This window comes from Cucumis melo, chromosome 6 (assembly GCF_025177605.1).
Source record: "Cucumis melo cultivar AY chromosome 6, USDA_Cmelo_AY_1.0, whole genome shotgun sequence".
NCBI lineage: Eukaryota > Viridiplantae > Streptophyta > Magnoliopsida > Cucurbitales > Cucurbitaceae > Cucumis > Cucumis melo.
Window position 1 is genome coordinate 3,775,791 of NC_066862.1, and position 21,983 is coordinate 3,797,773.

The 21,983-nt window shown below is 30.6% G+C and overlaps 3 protein-coding genes across 5 annotated transcripts; 1 reads left to right on the forward strand and 2 right to left on the reverse strand.

Annotated features, from left to right (window-relative positions):
- LOC103483655 (photosynthetic NDH subunit of subcomplex B 5, chloroplastic) lies at positions 1-2,100 on the reverse strand. 3 transcript variants are annotated; one of them, XM_017043442.2, is made up of 6 exons: positions 1,769-2,079; positions 1,517-1,577; positions 905-939; positions 757-819; positions 578-673; positions 1-420 (listed from the first exon to the last, which is right to left on the reverse strand). In XM_017043442.2, the coding sequence occupies exons 1-6, from the start codon at positions 2,024-2,026 to the stop codon at positions 190-192; spliced, it is 744 nt and encodes a 247-aa protein (XP_016898931.1). In that variant the 5' UTR covers positions 2,027-2,079; the 3' UTR covers positions 1-189. The 3 variants fall into 3 exon arrangements, with proteins under 3 accessions (XP_016898931.1, XP_050942046.1, XP_008438595.1); XM_051086089.1 differs by having other exon boundaries at positions 615-673; positions 1,769-2,076; XM_008440373.3 differs by lacking the exon at positions 905-939 and having other exon boundaries at positions 615-673; positions 1,769-2,100.
- Positions 2,101-2,576: 476 nt separating this feature from the next.
- LOC103483656 (CBL-interacting serine/threonine-protein kinase 7-like) lies at positions 2,577-4,142 on the reverse strand. Its single transcript, XM_008440374.3, has one exon. The coding sequence runs from the start codon at positions 4,099-4,101 to the stop codon at positions 2,806-2,808; it is 1,296 nt and encodes a 431-aa protein (XP_008438596.3). The 5' UTR covers positions 4,102-4,142; the 3' UTR covers positions 2,577-2,805.
- A 14,399-nt stretch (positions 4,143-18,541) lies between these two features.
- Positions 18,542-21,252, forward strand: LOC103483657 (3-ketoacyl-CoA synthase 20). The gene is made up of 2 exons (XM_008440375.3): positions 18,542-19,471; positions 20,153-21,252. Exons 1-2 carry the CDS (start codon positions 18,752-18,754, stop codon positions 20,939-20,941), a joined length of 1,509 nt encoding a protein of 502 aa, XP_008438597.1. The 5' UTR covers positions 18,542-18,751; the 3' UTR covers positions 20,942-21,252.
- The last annotated feature ends 731 nt before the right edge of the window (positions 21,253-21,983 follow it).

The window sequence follows — 21,983 nt, forward strand, 5'->3', positions numbered from 1 at the left end:
TTAAAAGAAATACAAGAGAAAAATTCTTGCTAAACGGATGATAAGTTCAGTTCATAATTACAATTTACATTCACTAATACTATAATTAGAAGACCAAGAACATTGTTGTATTGTATGATATACATTTTCATACAGATTTTGATAAAGAATTCTCACTTGCCTTACAATGTACATCCACTGAGGAGGCAATCATGTCTTTGTTATATCATCGTTCTTGACAGTGAAATCCCACAAGTCTCCATACTTCTCATTGAATTCCCAGATGTCCATGGTGTTGTAGTCTGATATCAACTTGTCACGAGCCCCTCTCTCCATGTTATATATCTGAGGTTCGAAGTTGTGTGGCTGGTCTGGCTTGTCAATTTCGATTATGCAGAACACTATTGTAAATATAGCTGCTCCAATGTATAGATACTCCCCCTGAAATAGAGTCCATTAAGAACCAACCAAGTGTCCTCGACAATGGCGAAGAAGAAGAAGATAAATGACATTTTAAGATAAATCTCACTTAAATGCTACTTTCATATAGTATACATTTATTAAAAGCAATCTTGAACAAGACAAAAGTGATTTTAACCATTTCAAAAATCACTCCAAAGTATGCTTGAAAGTACCGGAACATTGAAGTACATTCCAGCAGCAACTGCTGGTAGGAAGAGCCAAGAGATGAGGCCTGCCAAGAATGTCAAATGTGATAATAATAAAAAGAGTGTTGAAGTTAGAGGATTGAGTTATGAAAGAGCGACAATAGTTTACCCTGAAAGCCTGTTGGGGGTCCAACTGCAGCAATATCATCTGCAATGGCTCCCCAGAATGTTCCTATGAAGAAGTTGCCAGTGAAAAGTAATCAGTACCAGAATTTACTAGCCAAAGGAATTAGCAGGGAGACAAATATCCATACTACCAGCACAAGTTGGTCAGTACTCCTCGTCATTGATACTGCTTAAAGAGATGCAAAAATTTATACCAAAGTTATCATCAACTTCTCAATTTGATTAAAAAGTTAGTTCGGGATAACTTCTAAAGGAAGTGCAAATGAAGTGCTTTAGGAAAAGATCAAAACATTGGTTTGGTTGTAGGTGTTCCTAACATTTTCAAAATTACTTCTAGTATAAAACAAAACATCCTGAGAAGCTCCATAGTGTTTTTAATTAATTAAAATCCTTTTGTCACTATGCTTAAAGTCATTTGGTACACAGTCTGAGTGAGATTGATTATAGTCAGTTTCACATTGGCTCAACTGCGATGGCACATGGCATCGAGAAATGTGAAGTCTACTAAAAAACTCCCGAAATTAGATATTAAAGGACTTATGGGAAAGCAAAATTTCATGCTTGGAATGTCTAAATCAGAGAACTAAGGGCTCCAAGAATCAAAAACCAACTCCATGGATTAAATCCACATTCCACTCAGCCTAAACAGAAACAAGTTCTGGTAGATTCTAGAATCCAAATTTAAAAGATTCTCCCAAACAAGGAACGAAAAAAAACCCAGTTGCATATGTTAATGAACCAACCTTTCTTCTCCCCTTCAAAGTAAGTGTGATGTCCATCGTATACTCCATACTCAAAATCTTCCTATGAAACGAAACACAAAATTATCAACATCTCCGTCCCGAAATTAACTGACATTGAATTTAATTTTAATTTAAATCAGCGAATCCAATTAAACTCATCACAACTCATAACTTCAAAACTTAAAACACAACAAAATCAAAGAGTTAATGAAGCAGAGCGAGAGCACAAGGAGAGCGGTTCATAGTTCATACAGGGCTGACGCTGTTGGTTTCCCAACGATCTACAGGGTCTTCGTTTAAGTCGGGTTCAATCTCGGACAATCCCGCCGCATTCAGCCGCCGCGAGAGGCTTCTCCTCGTCAATTTTCCGAGCAACTTGGAGGAAGAGATTCCGTTGCTTCCCCGAATTGTTTGAATCGAAAACGGTGCAGCAACAATTTCAGAAGATCCGAAGATGATTTTGGGGATTGGATTGAAAGAAAGAACGGGGAGGGAAGAAGAGGAGGCCATTTTTGGGTTTATCGTCTTTAATTTCTGAACGTTAAATCCCCGCCTTTTGTTCTAACGATAAAAGTCTTAAAAGTAACTTCCCAGTCTCCTTTCAATAGCACTTATAACCAATTAAGTTTTTCCACGTAGTGCATCGTGTATACGTGGCAATTACCACTTATGAATGAATAAAATAGAACATGTACACGTGGCAATTTGAAAAACACTTTCTCTCGAGGCAATCCAAGTAGAAGAAAAAAGATACATACTACATGAGTATAGTTATAGTTAAATTGACCCACCAATGGTAGTTCATTTTTTTTTTACGTGTATATAATAACAATCAACCAAATTTGTTATAACTAAAAGTTATTGTTAATTGAGAATTACAAACATTATTATGACTTTAAAAGTTATAGCATAGACACATATTATCCAATGAATTTAAATTAAGCCTTAAAATGATAAAACTTTAGTAACTCCAAAAAGAAAAAAAGGGAAATTAAAGGAAATTTGAATTATTGTCTTATTACCTAAACTAATAGAATCAGGGTTAGATGAACTATATGTATGCTCCAAATTACAAAATTATATTTGATTGGATTGCGATCGAGACATTCATATATATAAAAACAAAAAGAGGCTTTACAAAAACTAAAATTGGAATAGAAGTTTATGATTGTAGTTTAGCACTACATGAAAATTGGAAGTTCCAAATCCCTATTCTTCCCTTTTTTCCCCAACCACAAACAAAAACAGCTTTACAAAATTAAAAATGACTCATTCATAAATTCATAAATTCACAAATTACATTTCCTCTGCCATGGAACTGCAAATCCTTCAAGTTTACCTTCAAAACACCTCCAATGGAGTTCTTCAAACTCCTCCCCTCCTTTCACCACCCTCACCTCCACCATCGTCAATGCCGCCGGCGCCACTGCCACCTCCACCACTTCCACCACCACCACCACTCCCCTCTTCCCCATACCGATCGCCCCTCCCTTCCCCCCCACCTCCACTTCATACCCCAACTCTCCGCCCATCTCCCTGACCCTCTCCTCCACCTCCATCACCGTCGCCCTCGACGTATACCTCCTCTCCGCCCTCCTCTCCGTCGTTTCAAACAGCCCCGATAAGTTCAACCCCGAAGACATCGAAATTATATCGAACGCATTCATCTCCCCAATTCCCCTCTCTTTCCCCATTCGATAATCCCTCATCGATTGCAGTAGGTTCCCATTGCCCTGTTTCAACTGCAACGATTTCTTGAACCACGGGTTTTGCATTAACGCATCAATGCTCATCCTCGTTTTGGGATTCGGATCGAGGAGGTGATATATTAGGAATCGGACAGGTTTCGATACCCAATCAGGGATTTGGAATTCTCGCCTGCGGATTTTTCTGTACATCGCCCCTAGATTACTGTCGTCGAAAGGGAGAAACCCAGAGAGCATTACGAATAAAATTACTCCACATGACCAGGCGTCAGCCTTTCCGCCGTCGTATCCGCCACCACTACGACAGGTCATGACTTCTGGCGCTGAGTACGCTGGAGTTCCACAAGACGTGTGGAGTAATCCGTCTCTGAGCTGTTCGGGTAAAGCAGAGAGACCGAAATCAGAGATTTTCAGATTGCCCTGTTCGTCCAGCAAAAGATTCTGCGGCTTCACGTCACGGTGAACGACGCCGTTTTCGTGGCAGAACTTAAGGGCCGAGACGAGTTGTTGGAAGTACCGGCGGGCGACGGTTTCGGTGAATCGCCCACGACGGGAAATTTTAGCCAAGAGTTCGCCGCCACCAGCGAATTCAACCACCAGGTAGATTTTGGACTTTGTCGCCATGACTTCGTGGATTTTGAGGATGTTTGGATGGTGATCGAGGCGGCGCATGGCGGCAACCTCCCGGACTATGCAACGTTCCATGACAGCGCCGATGGTTTTGGATTTGTCGATGATTTTGATGGCAACGGTGGAGTTATCTGCTAAAGAAACTGCTTGATAAACTTTGGCGAAACTTCCACGACCGAGGAGGCGGCCTAATTGGTACTTTCCGAGAAGAGGAGCGGCGGAGGGAGTGGGCCGGAGCCCCGTCTCCATAGCGGCGGCGGCGGCAATGGAATGTGCGTTGGAAATCAAGCGTAGTTGCAATGAAGGGAATGGAAAATTAGGTTTTTATAATGTATTGGCAAATGGATGCATGGGATTAGCTGTCACTCACTCGCCTAATTTTCAATTTTGAGAATCGTATTTTACTAAAATACCCTTCTACTTGCAAATAACAATCGTCGCTTTTTTTTACCAACTCTAGTTTCTTCCTTCCGGTGGAAAATCACAAATGAAATTTAGTTTATTATAGTCCTTCTTTTAGAATATTAATTTTAATTTCTATAATTTATAATATTGATTTACATATTTTTAAAATATTTATTTTAACCCTTTTACAATAATTATCAAATAAAAAATTCAAAAATCTAACCAAAGGTTTGTCTCTTTAATTATATCCTTTAACCAAGCTTAATTTAAAATTACGAAGGTTGGAAAAAAATATACGCAAACCACCTATAAACAATAGGCTTGTTGCAATTACAATATCCACTCGTTTTTAATTTATTCAAATTTGTTAATTGTTGTAATCAATTCATTGTATTTTGTTAAATTTTTACCCTATTCATGAGTTATATAAATATTTTAATTTTTTTTATCGAAGTAACAACGATGAAACTCAAAACTTAAAACGGAGACGGATAGAAAAAAAATATAAGGTCATGTTTGGTTCGTGATATATTTTTGTTTTCATGTTTTCGAAAACAGAAAATAATAATAAAATTAATCATAAATATTTTATTTATTTTGTTATTTTTTTACGATTTTTTTTATTGAAGTGACATTCTAGAGAAATTTAAGCTAATTACAAAATACATGTGGTTGAGATTGATACATTTAATTTCACTAGTATATGGATATGAATTCTAACATCAAGTTGATGGAAGATAATTAAATTAAAATTTTAATTATGTAATTTCAATAAATTACCTAATTCAAGAGCGAATGTGGTAAGGAAAAATTTAATAATATAATTGTATTAAATTTATAACTTAAAATCAGCTGTGTTTAGAAATTATAAATAAGAGAAAGTCTGTATAAATTAAATAGTAAAATTTATTTGAAAATGTAGTGTGGAATGTCCAAAAAAAATCTGAATAAAAAATGAAGAAAAAATCTACGGGAAAACACACCGCCTGAAGAAAAAAAAGAAGGGTATATTAGTAATATAAAAAAAATGGAAGGGAGCTGGCGATGACGTCGGCGACAAAAGAGGCTGCCACGTTGGCAGTAAGGTGACAATTTGGTAAATATTAAAGGGCCTACTTGCCACGGTGGCAGAAGGTCGTCTTCCCCAAGGCACCATCCGCATATTTTCATGCCGTTAAAATAAAATAATTCTTTGTCCATGGGAAATATATATATATATATATATATTAATATTACAATTATTATTTTATTATTATTAACTTTTCTATAATTCTTTTGTTCCCATTATGTTGTTGGATACCATTCATCATTTTATATTATATGCTTCATCATTTTGATAATTGTTGTAGGGCTTCAAAATAAATATATCAGAAAAAGCACAAATAATGGAGAATAAATAGTGAGATTTAGATGGTTAAAAAAAACTAGTTCATTTATTAGAGATAGTAATTTAAATACACCATTAGGATTAAATTATAAAGTCTAAATTGCGTGATTTTCTAAATCTTCGAGTTAAGAAACGTAAATAGAGGAAAGAACAACAAGACTTAAGTACTTTGTGTAATATCAAAATCATTACCAAAAGCAAATTTTAGAGCAACTAAAGAAAATATAAATAAAGAAGTTGCATATTTGGTCACTCAAAGTGTGAGATATCAAATTAAAAGCATTCCAACAAGAGTAAAATTAAGTTGATATTGAACATCAACTATTTAAAAATGAGAATGTAACCTTCTCAACATGTCATGAAAGATATTTTCTCCATAGAGACTTTGGACACATTAGTGGAACATCTTAATAAGTTATTTAAGAAACATAGGTCTATGTAAGAATAATTAAAGAATCTATGAATTTTGTCTCCATTTGTTTAGCAACCACATAGATTATTTATTAAAAACGAAAAAGACATAGCATATTCAATGATGATGGAGCCATTGCAATTGGAAACACACAAATTAATAAGATAGTATTAAAAGTTAAGACATCAAAATCATGGGTTAAGAAATAGATTAAAATAAAACCAAGTGGGTATTTGTTAATATAATAACAAAACCCTGATTTTATTGTAAAGGAAAACCGATTTAAAACAAATTCCACTTGTCAATATTTTAAGGGCAAATCAATTGCCTAAGTGGACCAATAAGGAGGCGTCAATTGATGCATATGTTTTTCCTTAACCCTCTATTTAATGAGCTTTTGATTTCAAAGTGATTTTAGTGATGGGTTCTAGTTTTATAACGCTCATTTACTAATTAATTTCTTCAATCATATATGTATCATTACTAACCATTACATTATTTTACTAGTTGGGCTCAAGCAATAATGCAAACGTTACAAAATTTGACGTTATTTTCTCTTAGAGTTAGTCGTCACGATCTTTTAACCTATTATGTAATTTGGTATATGTAGTGTTTCTTTAATACTTATAATCAAATAACTCACTTATCTCGAACTAAAACATCCAACTTTAGAAATGATAAACTTAACCGCATCTTTTACCCATTACAATATTTAAGAAACAAAAAAAATTGTTTCCCGACAAATTGATTGGTATAGACCCAAAGTAATTCAATTTTTTTTGGACGGTTTCATATAATATTTTTCTCACAGGACAAATGAAAAATTCAAACAAAACAATTTTCTTTATTGGCAGAATTTAGAAGGTTGAAAATTTCAACCCCAAATATAATGTTGATATTGGTTTGAATTACTACTAATATAATGGTGGTATATTTAAGGAGTTAATGATTTAGAGAGGGCGGACCCTTGACTTTTGACTAAAATATATGATTTCAAATTATATTCTTTTAAGTAAGGATCTTAATTAATTTATTGTCTGTGTCCCGTTGAAGTTTAATTAATTTAGATTTTATTGGACATTAATTCATTAGATTTGATATTATTTATTTATATACATATAACTGAACTACCAAATAAATAAATAAAATAAAATAAAATCTAAACTAATTAAAATATCATAGTCTAAATTATATAATAATTCATTTCTGTCTAATTCACAAGCCCATCATTTCATTGGCAATCTTTTTTTTTTTTCCTAAAAAATTGATAGTACATGAATTTAAGTACAATCCATCAGCAAATGGATGGGGGTGTTTTTTTACGCATATAATCTAAATAAATTGGTTTAAATATACAATTGTCTAAAATACAATGTTATAAATAAATTACTAAGAAAAAATTAAATAATTTTAAGATTTGTTGAATGGAAGATAACATAATTAATGATATTTAAAAAAATAAAAAAATTCTTATGTAATTAATCTTAAGATTATGTTTGAAATACATTTTCAAGTATTTATGTAAAAAAAAATAAACAAGTCATTAGAAAATAAATTTGGAGTGTTTGACAATAAGGAAAGTAGTTTTTAAAGTATATGTTATAAAAAGAGTATATAAAAATGAATTTAAGAATAAACATTTTTTTTCTATAAAATATTCAATACTAAATTTGGAAATGATAAATATCTTTTATTTAAAAAATTTATTGTAAATAAAAAACTGTTAAAAATCAATGATACTAATAGACAATTGAAAGAGTTTGAAAATGATAAAATTATTATATATTTTTTAAAATAATTTGATTTATTTTGTCATATTTAAAAATGTCTATTTTATTTTAAAATATTAAAAAAATTAAAAAGATGTGAAATAAAGTATTAAAAGATGAAAGAAGGTTTTGGTGAAATTTAGTATGAAATATTGGCGAGTAATAGGTTAATTCTCAAAATATTTCAAAAGAAAATGTTTTGTTAGAGCAATTGAAATGGGTCAAAATTGAAGTGAGTGTGAGCATATCAATTGATAGAACAGGCCCATCAAATAGATGGCCCAAAAACCTTAAAGATAATAATATTACCTATATTTTCCAACAATTCTTTGTTTTCTATTAGTTTCACATTATAATCTTTTGAATATAATTGGTTTTACTTTAGGTTAGATTTAGATTATAAGACATAGAACATAATAGTTGTTCGTAGTAGCGTGATATTCATTATTTAAATCTAATCTCATATAGTTTGACTCTTACGTCATGTCAAAATGTTACACTTCAATAGAACTATCGTCACATTCACAACTATCCTTAAAGTTTGCTTACGACTCATTTTGGGAATCGTAAAAATCCCCTTTCGAAACTACGTTTTATAATCCAAAATATCAATTTAACATCACACTCTTAAACGGGATGTTCAATTAATTTTAATCATTTCAAAATTAAAAAAAAAAAAAATAGACAATATGTGTACACATTTTGGGTATAGAATAGGAAAGTGGTTTTTGAAAGGATGATGAGAAGTTATTAATTTGTTGATAGAGATATAGTGGTGTGACAAACATGTAAAAGGGATCAATGTTTCTATGTTCTTTTAATGGATGTTGACATTTGACAAAAGAAGATAGGCCTCAACTACTTAAAATGCCCATTGTTATCCCCTACATATTAATTACTTATATGGTTTTTAAGTTTAACTTTCAACTACTTATTGACAATTTAGAGTCACAAAATGTGACCACCATGTTAATCACATGCAAATATTTCCAAACTTTAAAAAAAAAAAAAAATTAAGAAAAGAGGATTTTTTGTGGCACTACCAATTTATGATTAGTGTGATTAATCATCGTTATTATATTTTAACTAATTAATTTTTTTTTCCAATTTTAAGAGAGGGTTAATTTTACTAACATAGAATATATTTATTTGATAACATTTGTTTAAATGTCTCATTTCAAAGGTATATAGTGAAAATTTTGTTTAACTTTGACAACCTAACTACTTATTACAAAATATGTTTTATTAAAAGAAGAAGAACCCAAAATTTGAAACATTTAGAATAATTTAAGGATTAAAGTATAATTAAGAAAAAAAACAATGTGAATAGTGTGTTAATCTCATTATTAATTGGTCTATCAAATACTAATAATGAGAAGTTGGAGACATATAGTTGCGTATTTGTAATGTTAAGAACTAAGGAATCAATCATTTTCTTTTGTTGTATTAAAATGTGTTTGATAGGAGGTGACTGATATGAGTCAATTTTTATTTATATTGCATTCATTTTTTTTTTAATTAATTAGAAAGTTGGTAAATGTTGTGTGTTGCCCTTAATTACCTTAATTCAATTAATTCTCTAATTTTTCTTTTTCTTTTTTTTGAAGCAATGGTAATACAAATTAATAATATCTATGCTTTAATTTATTTAACTAAAGAATTTGCATCGATGACTATACAGATTGATAAATGGTGTGGGAATGTTTATAATATAGTAAACTATACACATTCCCATTGAACATATTAAGAAAAAGGGTTTATCTAACAAAAGAATTGTAATGATTATGAACATAAATAATAACTGATTTATAAATTATCATAGATGTATTTATTTTATTTTATTTTACATTTTTTTATTGAAAATATTTTATGACTGTAATTAAGATTTTTGGTTAAAATATTTCTTTGCTTTGGATGTATGTTCAATAAATCCTAAATGTTAGTCTCTTAAAAATATATTTTTATCGGAATTAGTAAACGTGTTTAAAAAAATTTGTAGTAAAATACCAATAAATAATAAGAAAATATTGTTGAAAAAAAAATGGAGGATTAAACTAGTTGATATTTTATTGAAATATGGGATCTTTCATGTACAAGTTTGATGTAATATTGAATTTAAATCTTCAATTTTAAAGAAAATAATAGACGCTAATTACTATTGAAATTGATCCATGATAAGTTTATTACGTAACTTATCCAATAAATCTTTCTCAATATAAGCTAGAAGATAATCATTCATTCATTGATCTCCCATTCGATTGTATAGTCGAGTCTTCACAATATTTATAGTACAAAATTAAATAAATATATACATAAATAATGTAAATGTGAATTTAAAAATTGTATCAACAAAGAAAAGAAAAAAAAATAATACATTTTTCATGGAATGTTGTTGAAAAAGTGAAAGTTTAGATCACCAACTTTGTTGTATCTTTTCTAAATATTTGTTAGATAACAAATGATGGCTAAAAAAATAAGTTAGAATTTTATCTCAGGTTTTTTTTTTCATCTTATTAATAAATTATCTTTGTTTTATGACATTAATGAAATTTGACAATAAAATTGATATTTAGAGTCTTTTATATAAATAAAATTATTAAAATTTACAAAGATATTTGATATTTGGAGATGGAAAATTAAATATGTTTTGAATAAAATATGTTTTGTGACATTTTAGGAAGTAATTTGATATTTTGGAAAAGAAAATTATAAAATGAAGGCAGCCGATAATGTGAGGGACATGTGTTCCGATTAGTCCCTTAATAAATCCACCCTTGATCGTAGAAAGTTAGAAAGTTGCCGATGAAAAATTGATATTTTTCTCCCTATCCAAATTAATTTTATTCCATTAACACTGCATTAATCCTCAATATTGTCGTTTTCTTTGGGTCTATTTTTGTATTATGTTTGATTATTCTTATTTTGTATTTTTCCCAGTTGATGTGTGTATTTGAAGAAACTAAGCCCTGTTATATTTCTAGAATCAATAATTTCATTTCGAACTTAAAAGACTTTTTGTTATTCTAATTTATGATTGTGGTTGGGTTTTTGACATTACTGATTGATACCACTACTTTACAATGTGACACTAAGTACTATAGAGTTGTAGTTATTGCTAATATATTATATTTATTTATGGACTGTTTTTGTTATTCTTTTCCACGAAGAATAATGAAAGATATGTTAGGGCGAATTTCTACCCTACGAATTATATTATAAATTTATAGAAGAAAATAAATAAATGAAATTAATATTAGGTCATAGTAAAGTGAGCTCAATTTAACTTCATCTTATTAATCAAGAAAAATTTATATCTATACATGTTTTAAATTACCTCAGAGAAGGAGGCAATGCACCAAACTAGGTTAAGACAGCTCGTTGTTCAATAACTTAATTCTTCGGTAATTGAGGTTGAGATGTGCATTATATACAACCTTCTTTAGGGGCTATGCTTTTCCTAGGCCCCTTGATCTGAAAATGATCTCCTTTGTTATATAGTTTTGACAAGAACCACGCCGATGTGTAATTCATTTTTTTCTTTCGGTACTTTTTTTTTCGAACTTTAATTAATGTACTATTTCTTTATTTGTTTAAGCCCAATTAAAACTTTAAATTAACCGTAGTACATAGAAGTGATTTAAAACCTATAAAACAAATTAATAATCCCTTTGTCAAATGAACCTCCAAAAGTGGGGGTTTTTTTTTTTTTTTTTTTTTTATATTACATAAAATCAACTATTTAGAAAACGTAACAAAATTTTTAAATAAGATTAAAAAAAAAGAGTAAATAAATAAAAGATTGAAAAAAATTTCCATATCTTTTAATTTGATACCGTGACAATATTTTTAGTTAAAACTTCACTCTCATACAAATGCACAATTCTATTTCTAGAAACTATATAATAAAACACTCATTTCGTGTACTTCTCATTTCTTCTCTAACTTTTCCAAACTTTTCGCTAAAAAATAAATCTCCCACTAAATCACCCAAACCTATGATACAAAGTCAAATGATGATAAATTTAGTTAAACAATTAAAAAAGTTGATATTTAACTACAATTAACCCTTAAATTGAATAAACACTTAGTCTTTTTTAAAAGGTTAACTATATATTGACGTGACATGTTCTATAAATATATAACCATTTAACACCTTGTAAAATTAGACTATTTATATGTAATATATACCAATTTTGATTATATCTTAGCTAGGTGAGATATATTATACGTCAATATTTGAACATCTATTTTAGATTTGTTAAACTAAAAACATGGAAAATATTATATATAGATTAGATAAAGAAACCTGTTCAGCAGAACTTTGTTTTGTGATTTATGTTGAAAAGTGTCTTTCCCCTAAAATATGCAAAGTTGGTCACCAAATTAAAAGTCAATTATAAAAAATCAAATTTATGAATATTTTAAAGTTGTTTTTTCAAATGGAATTGAACAGAAGTTACCTCATATAATAACTTTAGATTTGTATATATAAACAATGCTTGATGCTGATGATGTAGTGCACTCTTTGCGAAAATCAACTATTGATGTTGCCTTGGATAACCATAATTTGGCTTGTAATTTAGACTCTAAGTGGGTGAATTTAACACATTAATCCTATTTTTATTAGTGAAGAATTTGTTTTATATTCAACAAATCTTTCAGATTAAGAAGTGAAGTGTAACAATAACATATTTGTTTAATAGAACAAATTAAATTGTTTCTTTTCTTTAAAAGAAAAAAACTCAAGTAGGGGTTTCCATAAATTTGGGAGATGGGTTTTTGTGGATGTCCGATTGTCTGATGGAAAAACTCAGTCATCGTCTTCGTCTTCACCTTTAATTTGATTTGCAATGAGATAAGGGCGAGGATAAGCATTAATTTGTTATAAGGGGACGACGGAATGGAAAACTCCCCCATCCCATCTCGCCATCTATCACCCCTTACTTCTCCATATACTTTTCCATTTGTTATATTCTACTTTTGATTTTGTATTTCGACAGAATTTACTTGCAAATACAAGGAACCACATATAAATGTTTTAATTAAATACACTTCTGTTCATAAGTATATATGTATTTTTCTAAATAGAAGTATATACTATATAGATTCCAAAACTTAGTGAAACATTATTTTAAGTAATTAAGTAAGTACGTAGACACATTAGTAAAGAAAGTGATGTAATTGATTTTATATTAAAATAGAGAAAAACAAATGAATTATTAGTAAGAAAAATAAGGGTTATAAGAATGGGGAAAGAAGAACAATAAATAGGTGGGTTATTGGTTGGAAGTTTAGAGAGATTAATAAATATGTATAATATAATAAAGGGGGAGGGGGAGTTGCTTGGTATTTACTGAGTATAAGCAATCGGTTGTGTGAAATTAATGCATTTAATTTGTGACACGCAATTATGTTATGGGACAAAGTCTACGTGTTTGTTTTGGGAAAGTCAAACCCACTCAAAACCTTTGTGTCGTATGGGATTCCATACTTTCCTCCACCACCTCTTTCACACCCCCCCCCCCCCCCAACTTTGACTCCTTTCTTTTTCTTCTTTTTTCTTGTTTCTTCTTATCTAAAGCTCATAATATTATACTTAATGGTCATGTTCATAGTTTTGCGTTCACACTACGTGTTTGTAGTATGAGACTTCGTGCTTTTAATTGCTTTTAACTTCTGTCATCAAAGTAGCCTAACTCGAATCCAATTTGAGTTAGGTTATGTTATCAAAATTTGCATGAACTGTGCTAGGTTTAATCCATGAAATTTGTTTGGGAGATGTATTAATAAGTTTAGAAGTTTGGGAATATGTATATGATTAGTTTTCAATGAATTATTTGTCTTTCATCGATTAAATTTTTGAACCATAATAACATCTAAGTTCTACATTGGTTAAATAAAAAAGATGTTGGTAGATTTATATGATAGTACAACTATGTTCCATAAACAAGATGGTTTTAAATTTCATAATTGAGTTAGATTCATTATTTTATCGGATTATTTATCATTCGAAACAATTACGTTGGAATCGAAAAAAGTACAATAATCTATATCATTTTTTTTTTCTTTTACCAATTCCACGTACTTAAATCTTATTGATAGCACAGAGATCCATAATTCAAGCATAGTGAGTAAATTATTTATTACCATTATAGAAATGAATGATGAAATTCTGAAGGTATGCAGTTTGCAAAAGTTGTTTCTTAAAAAGGTTATCAATAATATATATAATTAGAAAGAAATAGTAAGAGAAGCATTAATGTGAGGTTAATGAAGGTGGGTCCAATGGAGACAATGGGTACTGAGTAGGACACTCCAATTAAATTTGGCAACAAATAAGGACACCTTCAATTAAAATAAAAAGTTGGGGAGCCCATTTCAATTCAAATTTCCAACCAATCAAATATATAAAACACGATTTGGTTCAATAATAATTGATATAACCATTTTGAATAAAAGAAAAGAAAAACTAGTTCATCCATGATGCTTAGTTAACATGTTATTGATTCTATAACTATATAGCCATCACAATTACTCTTAATTTAAATGCTTGTTAACTGTACTTTGAGTTGTATTGGACTTACTTCTAGCTTCTTTTGTTTTCGTTCTCTCAGCTTCATGTTTTCCTTTTCTTATCGTTAATAAAACGGGGATGATGATGGTGCTAAGGAGGTGTCCACCTAATAGAGATGTCTGGGTACACCTATTGATCCAATGTATTCTTTTTTTTAAAAAAAAAAAAAAAACATGTTATTGAGCAGAATATTTTCTATTATCGAGAAAAATAGTATGTATTTGGTAAGTAAAGATAAAAATGAGTCACATGCATTACATAGATAATAGATTATCAAATTGAAGATTTTTTCTTGGGTATATAATTAAGAGTAGAGAGATTTAAACCACATGCTCAACATACTCACGTATTTCATTTGAGCAATGCTCTATTTGACATATAAATGAAGATAACTATATAGATCTAATAGAATAAGCAAATTTCGATATAGTACTAAAAAAATGAGCAAATTCATTAGCAATATTATGGAAAAAGTGAACTATATCTCGTCATTGAGAGATGTTTTTGGAGGGTCAATGTCGATACTAAAAAAATATTCCATCTCTCATCTAAACAATTGGGTGTACTAAACAAAATGTTAATTTATGAATAACTTTCATTAAAGAACTCTCATATGATTAGAGGAATATTCAAGACATGTCTTTTAATCATAGGAAAGAAACATATATATATATATTTCCCCACCCTAGTTGGGATTGAAGGTGCTAGCTAAAACATGTTAATAGGTCATATCAATTTCAAATTTATTATTGTTTCTACATCTATATGAATCAATTTTTAGATGATGCCCCAATATAACATATAGATGTAGATGTCTTAATCGAGACAATTAAATTGTTAAAAGTTATTATTTCTTCTAACAAAACAACTTATGCTTTTAGTGCGTACTATTCCCCCTCCTGTTGAACTTTTTTTTAGTTCAACAAGGTATCTAACATGAAATTTAAACTTTTAATCATTTTAGTCGAAGATATATGTATATATATTCAACAAATTTAACTTTTTCCAAATTTACAATCGATCCATTAGTTCTTAAACTTTCAAATTTTATATTGTTGAAGCTTAAAAATATCTAAAATCTATTTAAATAGATTCGAATTTTATTTTTAACTTTTAAAAATAAATATATAAGTGGAGTGATTTATAAACTTTATTTTCGTCTATTTTAACTTTCTAACATTTTTAATTTAAACTCACAAAGTATACGAAGGGAAAGAAAAGGTATGGAGTTTTTATATGTTTAGTAATTTGAAAAATAAAATGAAAAAATAGGAAGAAGATATTTTTATTGATTAAATAATGACTAAAGAACTAGTTGTTTCCTTTACCAAAAATGTGTAAATATAGAACAAAGCAAAATAAAGGTGATGATTTTATTCATATATATATCTTTGATACCTATGACAAAAAGAAAGATTATAAACCATATCCTAACTCTTGTTTCCTTTGTAAAATGTAGTAATTATTTTTCATACTAAAAATACATGAGAGAATATTTGGTATTGAAAAATAGAAATATATGAAGGTTGCTCTCAAAATTAAAAGTTTCTGCTCAAACACATGCATGTCTATATAAATTCATCATAAATACATATATATATATACGTAAAGAAATTAAATCGTTTCATCACATACTACATCACTTTGTTCTTTATAATATTTTCAAGTCTTATTATAACATCAATTATTCAAGCCTTTGCTATTTCTTTCCAATTCCGACTGGTATCCTACATTGAGATTAGATATTTTTTTTAGGATAAAACATGTTGACAAACAATATTAGACGACTAATTATGGTCGAAATACTCCAAATTTAAATTTTAATGAACTGAATGGGGTTTTATTTATAAAGTAAAAAGTAAATGAAAGAATAGAAAATAGTAATGAGTGTTGGGAATTAAATGTGTGTGTGTGTGTGAGTGTAGGGTTTGGCAACCCACTTGAACGCTTTTGGTCTAATGGCCGACGCGTCATTAGTTTACCAACGTACGGTATTTTTAATCCGCCACTAGTTTTCCGCCACGTCATCAAATTCTATTACGACAAAATTCATCCGTTTGAAGTTAGCTTACCAAAATGATCGCCTCAATATCTTTTTATCAATTAAAAACTTTTTGAAGTATCATTTCATATTCTTACTTTCCTAAAATTTAGCTACGAATTTATATAAATTTGCATTAATAACTTTTTTTTTTTAATAAAGATTGAAATAGTTGGGTTTTCAAAATATAAAAAATGAAAAATGAAAATAAACAAAAGAGTTTTATTTATGGACTAAAATGGATATTTGAAATTAGAATAGTCAAAGTAGCATTTAAACCTATAATTAATCTCTACATAACCAATATAGATATACCAATTGTCTTTTTAGGAAAGAAAATGACATCAAATCAAATCAAGGAAGTCTATCTTAGGACCAGTTTTTTAATGGAAAAAAATTACTTATATAAAATTGTTGCAATTATTAAAAAAATTTATTTAGGATTTCAAAATAATGATTATCGATTTGATTTTAAGATTAGAGATTCGATTCTTTTCCATCGTATTATTAAAAAAATATACCAAATACAAGGATAATCTTTATTAGAACTATGATCGAAAAGTTTAATTACAAATTTGGTTGTTGTAAAAAAAAGTGTTAAATTCTCTGATCTCTATGATTTAAAAAGTATGAAATGTATGGCAAATGGGTAGTCAATCAATAAAAATAAAAATGAATAAATGGTAAAAATGGCAACTTAATTTACTAATTTTATTAGTCTAATTTAGTGAAAATTAAAAGTTTTTTTAATTAAAAATGAATACAACAGACATATTTAATATAAAAAAAATCCTAAAATTTTAAAATCCATGAACCTGAAAAAAATTTACTTTATTATCGTCATTCAAATTTTGTTAACTTATCGAGAGAATAATGATTTGATTTTCTATATTTAAATGATTGAATTCACAATATTTAATTAAATTATAAACGATCAAGAAATGTTGCTAATTTAGTCAATACAGTGTTTCAATCAAATAAACTCAAATTTAAAACTAATGTTGTTTTCTTTTTCTTCAAAATTTCATCTCTTGCATCAATTCCCCGATTTCCCACTTTTATTTATTGTTTTTTCTTCAAATTGGAATCTTGAAGCAAATTAGAATAACGAGATTGAATAGAACAAAAAGGTATATATAATTGACATATTGGTGCATATCAAGCTAAAATAAATTAGAAAAATAAAATAAATACAATAAAAATACAAAATAAACTCTATGAAACATCAAATAAATATTCTCACAATGAATCGCAAAAGCTCTCTAACGAAAAGAAGAAGAAAAAATTGGGAAGAAGAAAGGAAAAAAAACCTTAGTGGTCATCTAAATCTAGAAACCACCACATTATTCCATCATTAAAGAGTTAACAAAATCCTAACGACATGGACCAAAATATGTTATTTGTAAAAATTTATAGATTAAAATAGACGTTTTTAAGAATTCATGGATCAAAATAGAACTATATACAAGATTTGAAGACCAAAATAGAATTTAAACCTAATATCAACATTTTCCTCCTTCTCACTTCTCTTTGGTTTGGTCTTGTTGTTCTCCGAGCTAACTTGCATAAGGGATATTTGCACTAATGATCTTAAATCTAATACACTTTAATATTTAAATTAAGACAAATGATGGCTAGTTTAGCTAACCACGATCAAAAAGCAAAATAAAATTTATAATTCGAAGATCACTTACTCTCCTCTTTAGAACCCACTTATAATTTAATCATATGATACATATCTATTGATGATTATGTTAGTGACGTTTATCAGACTCATGTTTGTAAGGTGTTAATTAGAATTCAACCTAATTATTTTTCAACAATTAACATATATTAATTACTAGATCGGTCGATCAACTTAAACTTCGAAAGCATGTATATAGACTTTAAATCTTGGCTAAAACAACCCTCAATCAAGGAAGAGGAGTATTATAATTAAAAAATATATATGTATCTAACATGGTATGTACTTTATGAATGAAAATTTCCGACATGAAACATCAGCGTAAAAGTAAATGAAGAAGTAAGACAGAGTTTTTCGGGTTGGCAAATTGAATGCCCCCCCGCCTCCCCTTCCCTTCACAATTAAAAGTTCGTTGGGGTGGTTGTATCAGTATCCTCTCCCTCCCCCCCTCTCTTCTTCTTTTCTCTTCACACTTCTCATCATCCCCTCCGCACCCCCTCTCTTTTATAAAATCCCCCCTCCATCTCATTTCAACTTCATTTCAATCCCATTCTTCTTCTTCTTCTTCTTCTTCTTCTTCTGTTGATCTTCCTCATCAAAAACAAACAAGCAACACAACACAACACAATGGCCGATCACAGGCTCCCTAATTTCCTCTTATCCGTCCGCCTTAAATACGTTAAACTCGGCTACCATTACTTAATCTCCAACGCCATGTACCTTCTCTTACTCCCTTTCCTCGCCGCTCTCTCTGCTCATCTCTCCACTTTCCAATTCCAAGACTTTCTCCATCTTTGGAACATCCTCAATTTCAATCTCCTCTCTGTTGCACTCTGTTCTTCCCTCCTCGTCTTCCTCACTACCCTTTACGTTATGACCCGACCCAGAAAAGTTTATCTCCTTAACTTCTCTTGTTACAAGCCCGATCCAGCTAGGACTTGCGAAAGGGGAACCTTTCTCCATAGATCGGAGCTCACTGGGAGTTTTACTGAGGAGAATTTGGGGTTCCAGAAGAAGATTCTCGAGAGGTCTGGTTTGGGGGAAAAGACTTACTTGCCCGAGGCTGTTATGAGAGTCCCGCCGAATCCTTGTATGGCCGAGGCGAGGAAGGAAGCGGAGGCTGTTATGTTTGGTGCCATTGATGAATTGTTGGAGAAGACGGGTGTGAAGGCTAAGGATATTGGGATTTTGGTGGTGAATTGTAGTTTGTTTAATCCTACACCTTCTTTGTCTGCCATGATTGTTAATCATTATAAGCTTAGAGGGAATATTTTGAGTTATAATCTTGGTGGTATGGGTTGCAGTGCTGGTCTTATCTCCATTGATCTTGCTAAACAACTCTTGCAGGTTTCTTCTTCTTCCTTAAAACTTTTCAACAAGTTTTGAAGTTAAAATGGTTGTGTTTATAAACATATAAGCTTTTAAACTCTCTTAGTAATTTACTTTAGTTTCCGCAGTTGGCATGTTTTGAGGTAGATTTTATGCTCATAGTTAGTAGTTTTGATTCTAATTATATGGTTTTTTTTTCTCTCTCTCTCTCTTTTTTTTTTTTTTTTTTTTGGAGTAATGACTGTCTGTATGTTTGTTGTTTGGAAATGGTTTATAATGATTTAATTACTAGAGTATGTTTGAATTAAAAGTTAAATATTTCCTATGAAATGTACTTTCAATTAAATGACTTTTTTTTTGGATGGTTTATCAGTATAATGAAGAAGAATAATGGCATGTGAATGTAAATAAAAGGGAAGGGAAGAAACATATATGAATACATTTAATGTTAAGTTAAATTAATATGCCAAAAGTCAAAGTTGTATACAAAATTTAATATGGTTAGGTGAGCGGCTTTTAGATAAAATACTTAAAACTGTTCACCGTTTCATACACTTTTTTGTTTTTCCCCTTCCAAGATTTGTTCTGTCTTTTTTCTAACACACAAGTTTTCATTTTTCTATGGATTTAAAAAGTTCAATTTACGTTTTTCATATTGTAATGAAGTTAATTAAATTGAAAAATTGAACTAAAAAACAGGTACACCCAAATTCGTATGCCTTAGTAGTAAGCATGGAGAACATCACACTAAATTGGTACTTCGGCAACGACCGATCAATGCTTGTCTCAAATTGCCTATTTAGAATGGGCGGCGCTGCCATCCTTCTCTCAAACCGCCCTTCCGACCGCCGTCGTTCGAAGTACCAACTCATTCACACCGTCCGAACCCACAAAGGCTCCGACGACAAATGCTATAATTGCGTTTTCCAACAAGAAGACGACACCGGGCGTGTAGGCGTACGTCTCTCCAAAGACCTAATGGCGGTGGCCGGAGAAGCTTTAAAAACAAACATCACAACACTCGGCCCACTCGTGCTCCCAATGTCAGAACAACTGCTGTTCTTCGCAACACTGGTAGCGAAGAAAATCTTCAAAATCAAGAAAATAAAGCCGTACATCCCGGATTTCAAGCTGGCGTTCGAGCACTTCTGCATCCACGCGGGAGGGCGGGCGGTGTTGGACGAACTGGAGAAGAATCTTGATCTGAGTGAATGGCATATGGAGCCGTCGAGAATGACGCTGAACAGATTTGGGAATACATCGAGCAGTTCGTTGTGGTATGAGTTGGCTTATAGTGAAGCGAAAGGGAGGATCCGGAAAGGGGATAGGACATGGCAGATTGCGTTCGGGTCGGGTTTCAAGTGTAATAGTGCGGTGTGGAGGGCGTTGAGGACGGTTGATCCGGCGAAGGAGAAGAATCCATGGATGGATGAGATACATGAGTTTCCTGTGGAGGTTCCAAGGGTGGCCCCCATTCATAAACCTTGAATGAAAAGAAAAGCCTTTTCCTTTTCAAACAATGTCAAAAAAATTCTTTTTACCTTTTTCTTTTGGGATTATTATTCATTTTAGGTCTCTTTAATTCTTGTTTGGTTTGGCTACTTCTTCTTCTTCTTCTTCTTCTTCTTCTTTGTTTAAAAAGAAAAAGAAATGTTGTCTCTATATATGTGGATCATTTTGTGTCTTTCTTTTGTTATACAACCAACCATTGTTCATATTGGAATTGGTCTTTAGTTTAAACAAAGTGTAATATTACTCATTCACACACTCTCTATTTATGGGCCCATTCTCCTACTTTATACGTTTTCTTCTTCTTTTTCTTTTTCTTTTTCTTTTTTTCTGTCTTTTTAGGTTAAATTATTGAAGATATATTTTTTTTACTACAATCGATGGAAAGAAAAGAAAAGAACTTAAGTACCAAATGAATCCAAAAGATGAAAAAAATCTGCACATGGAAGGTAGTCTTCAAGCCACAAAGTCAAGTATTGAAATCTTTGGCGACAATGGGTAGTTAAATCATGTGCAATTACGTTACTCTTGTGGCTGGCTGATGGCTCAAAGGAAACCATAGAAATGAAGATCTTGAATAGAATCAATGAATACTTGAATTTAATTCACATATACAGTATTCCCAAATAAGAGGATTTTAAAATTTTGAAATCAATTCCAATTCAAAGAGGAGAGAAGATGCTAAGCCTCAAGCTTTAGGAAACACCATTAAATATGACAATGGCCTCAACTAGCTCCACAATTTTCGTTACAAAGAAGTAACTCTCCATAAAACATATAACATCACCTTTTGATTCAGGAATAATAACTCTAATATCCACTTTACCATCTAGAATATTTTAATTAGAGTTCGCCTTAGGTGGGGTTAACCAATAGAAGTCGTCCACAATAACCAGGAACAAACCAATTGAACGTTTAATCTAGCTTGTTGATCAATAGATTTTGCCAAATTCATTGTTCACTAGATAGAGTCAAAAGTAGGATTGACGTGGATATCAAGAACTAGAAGGTTGCATAGTGC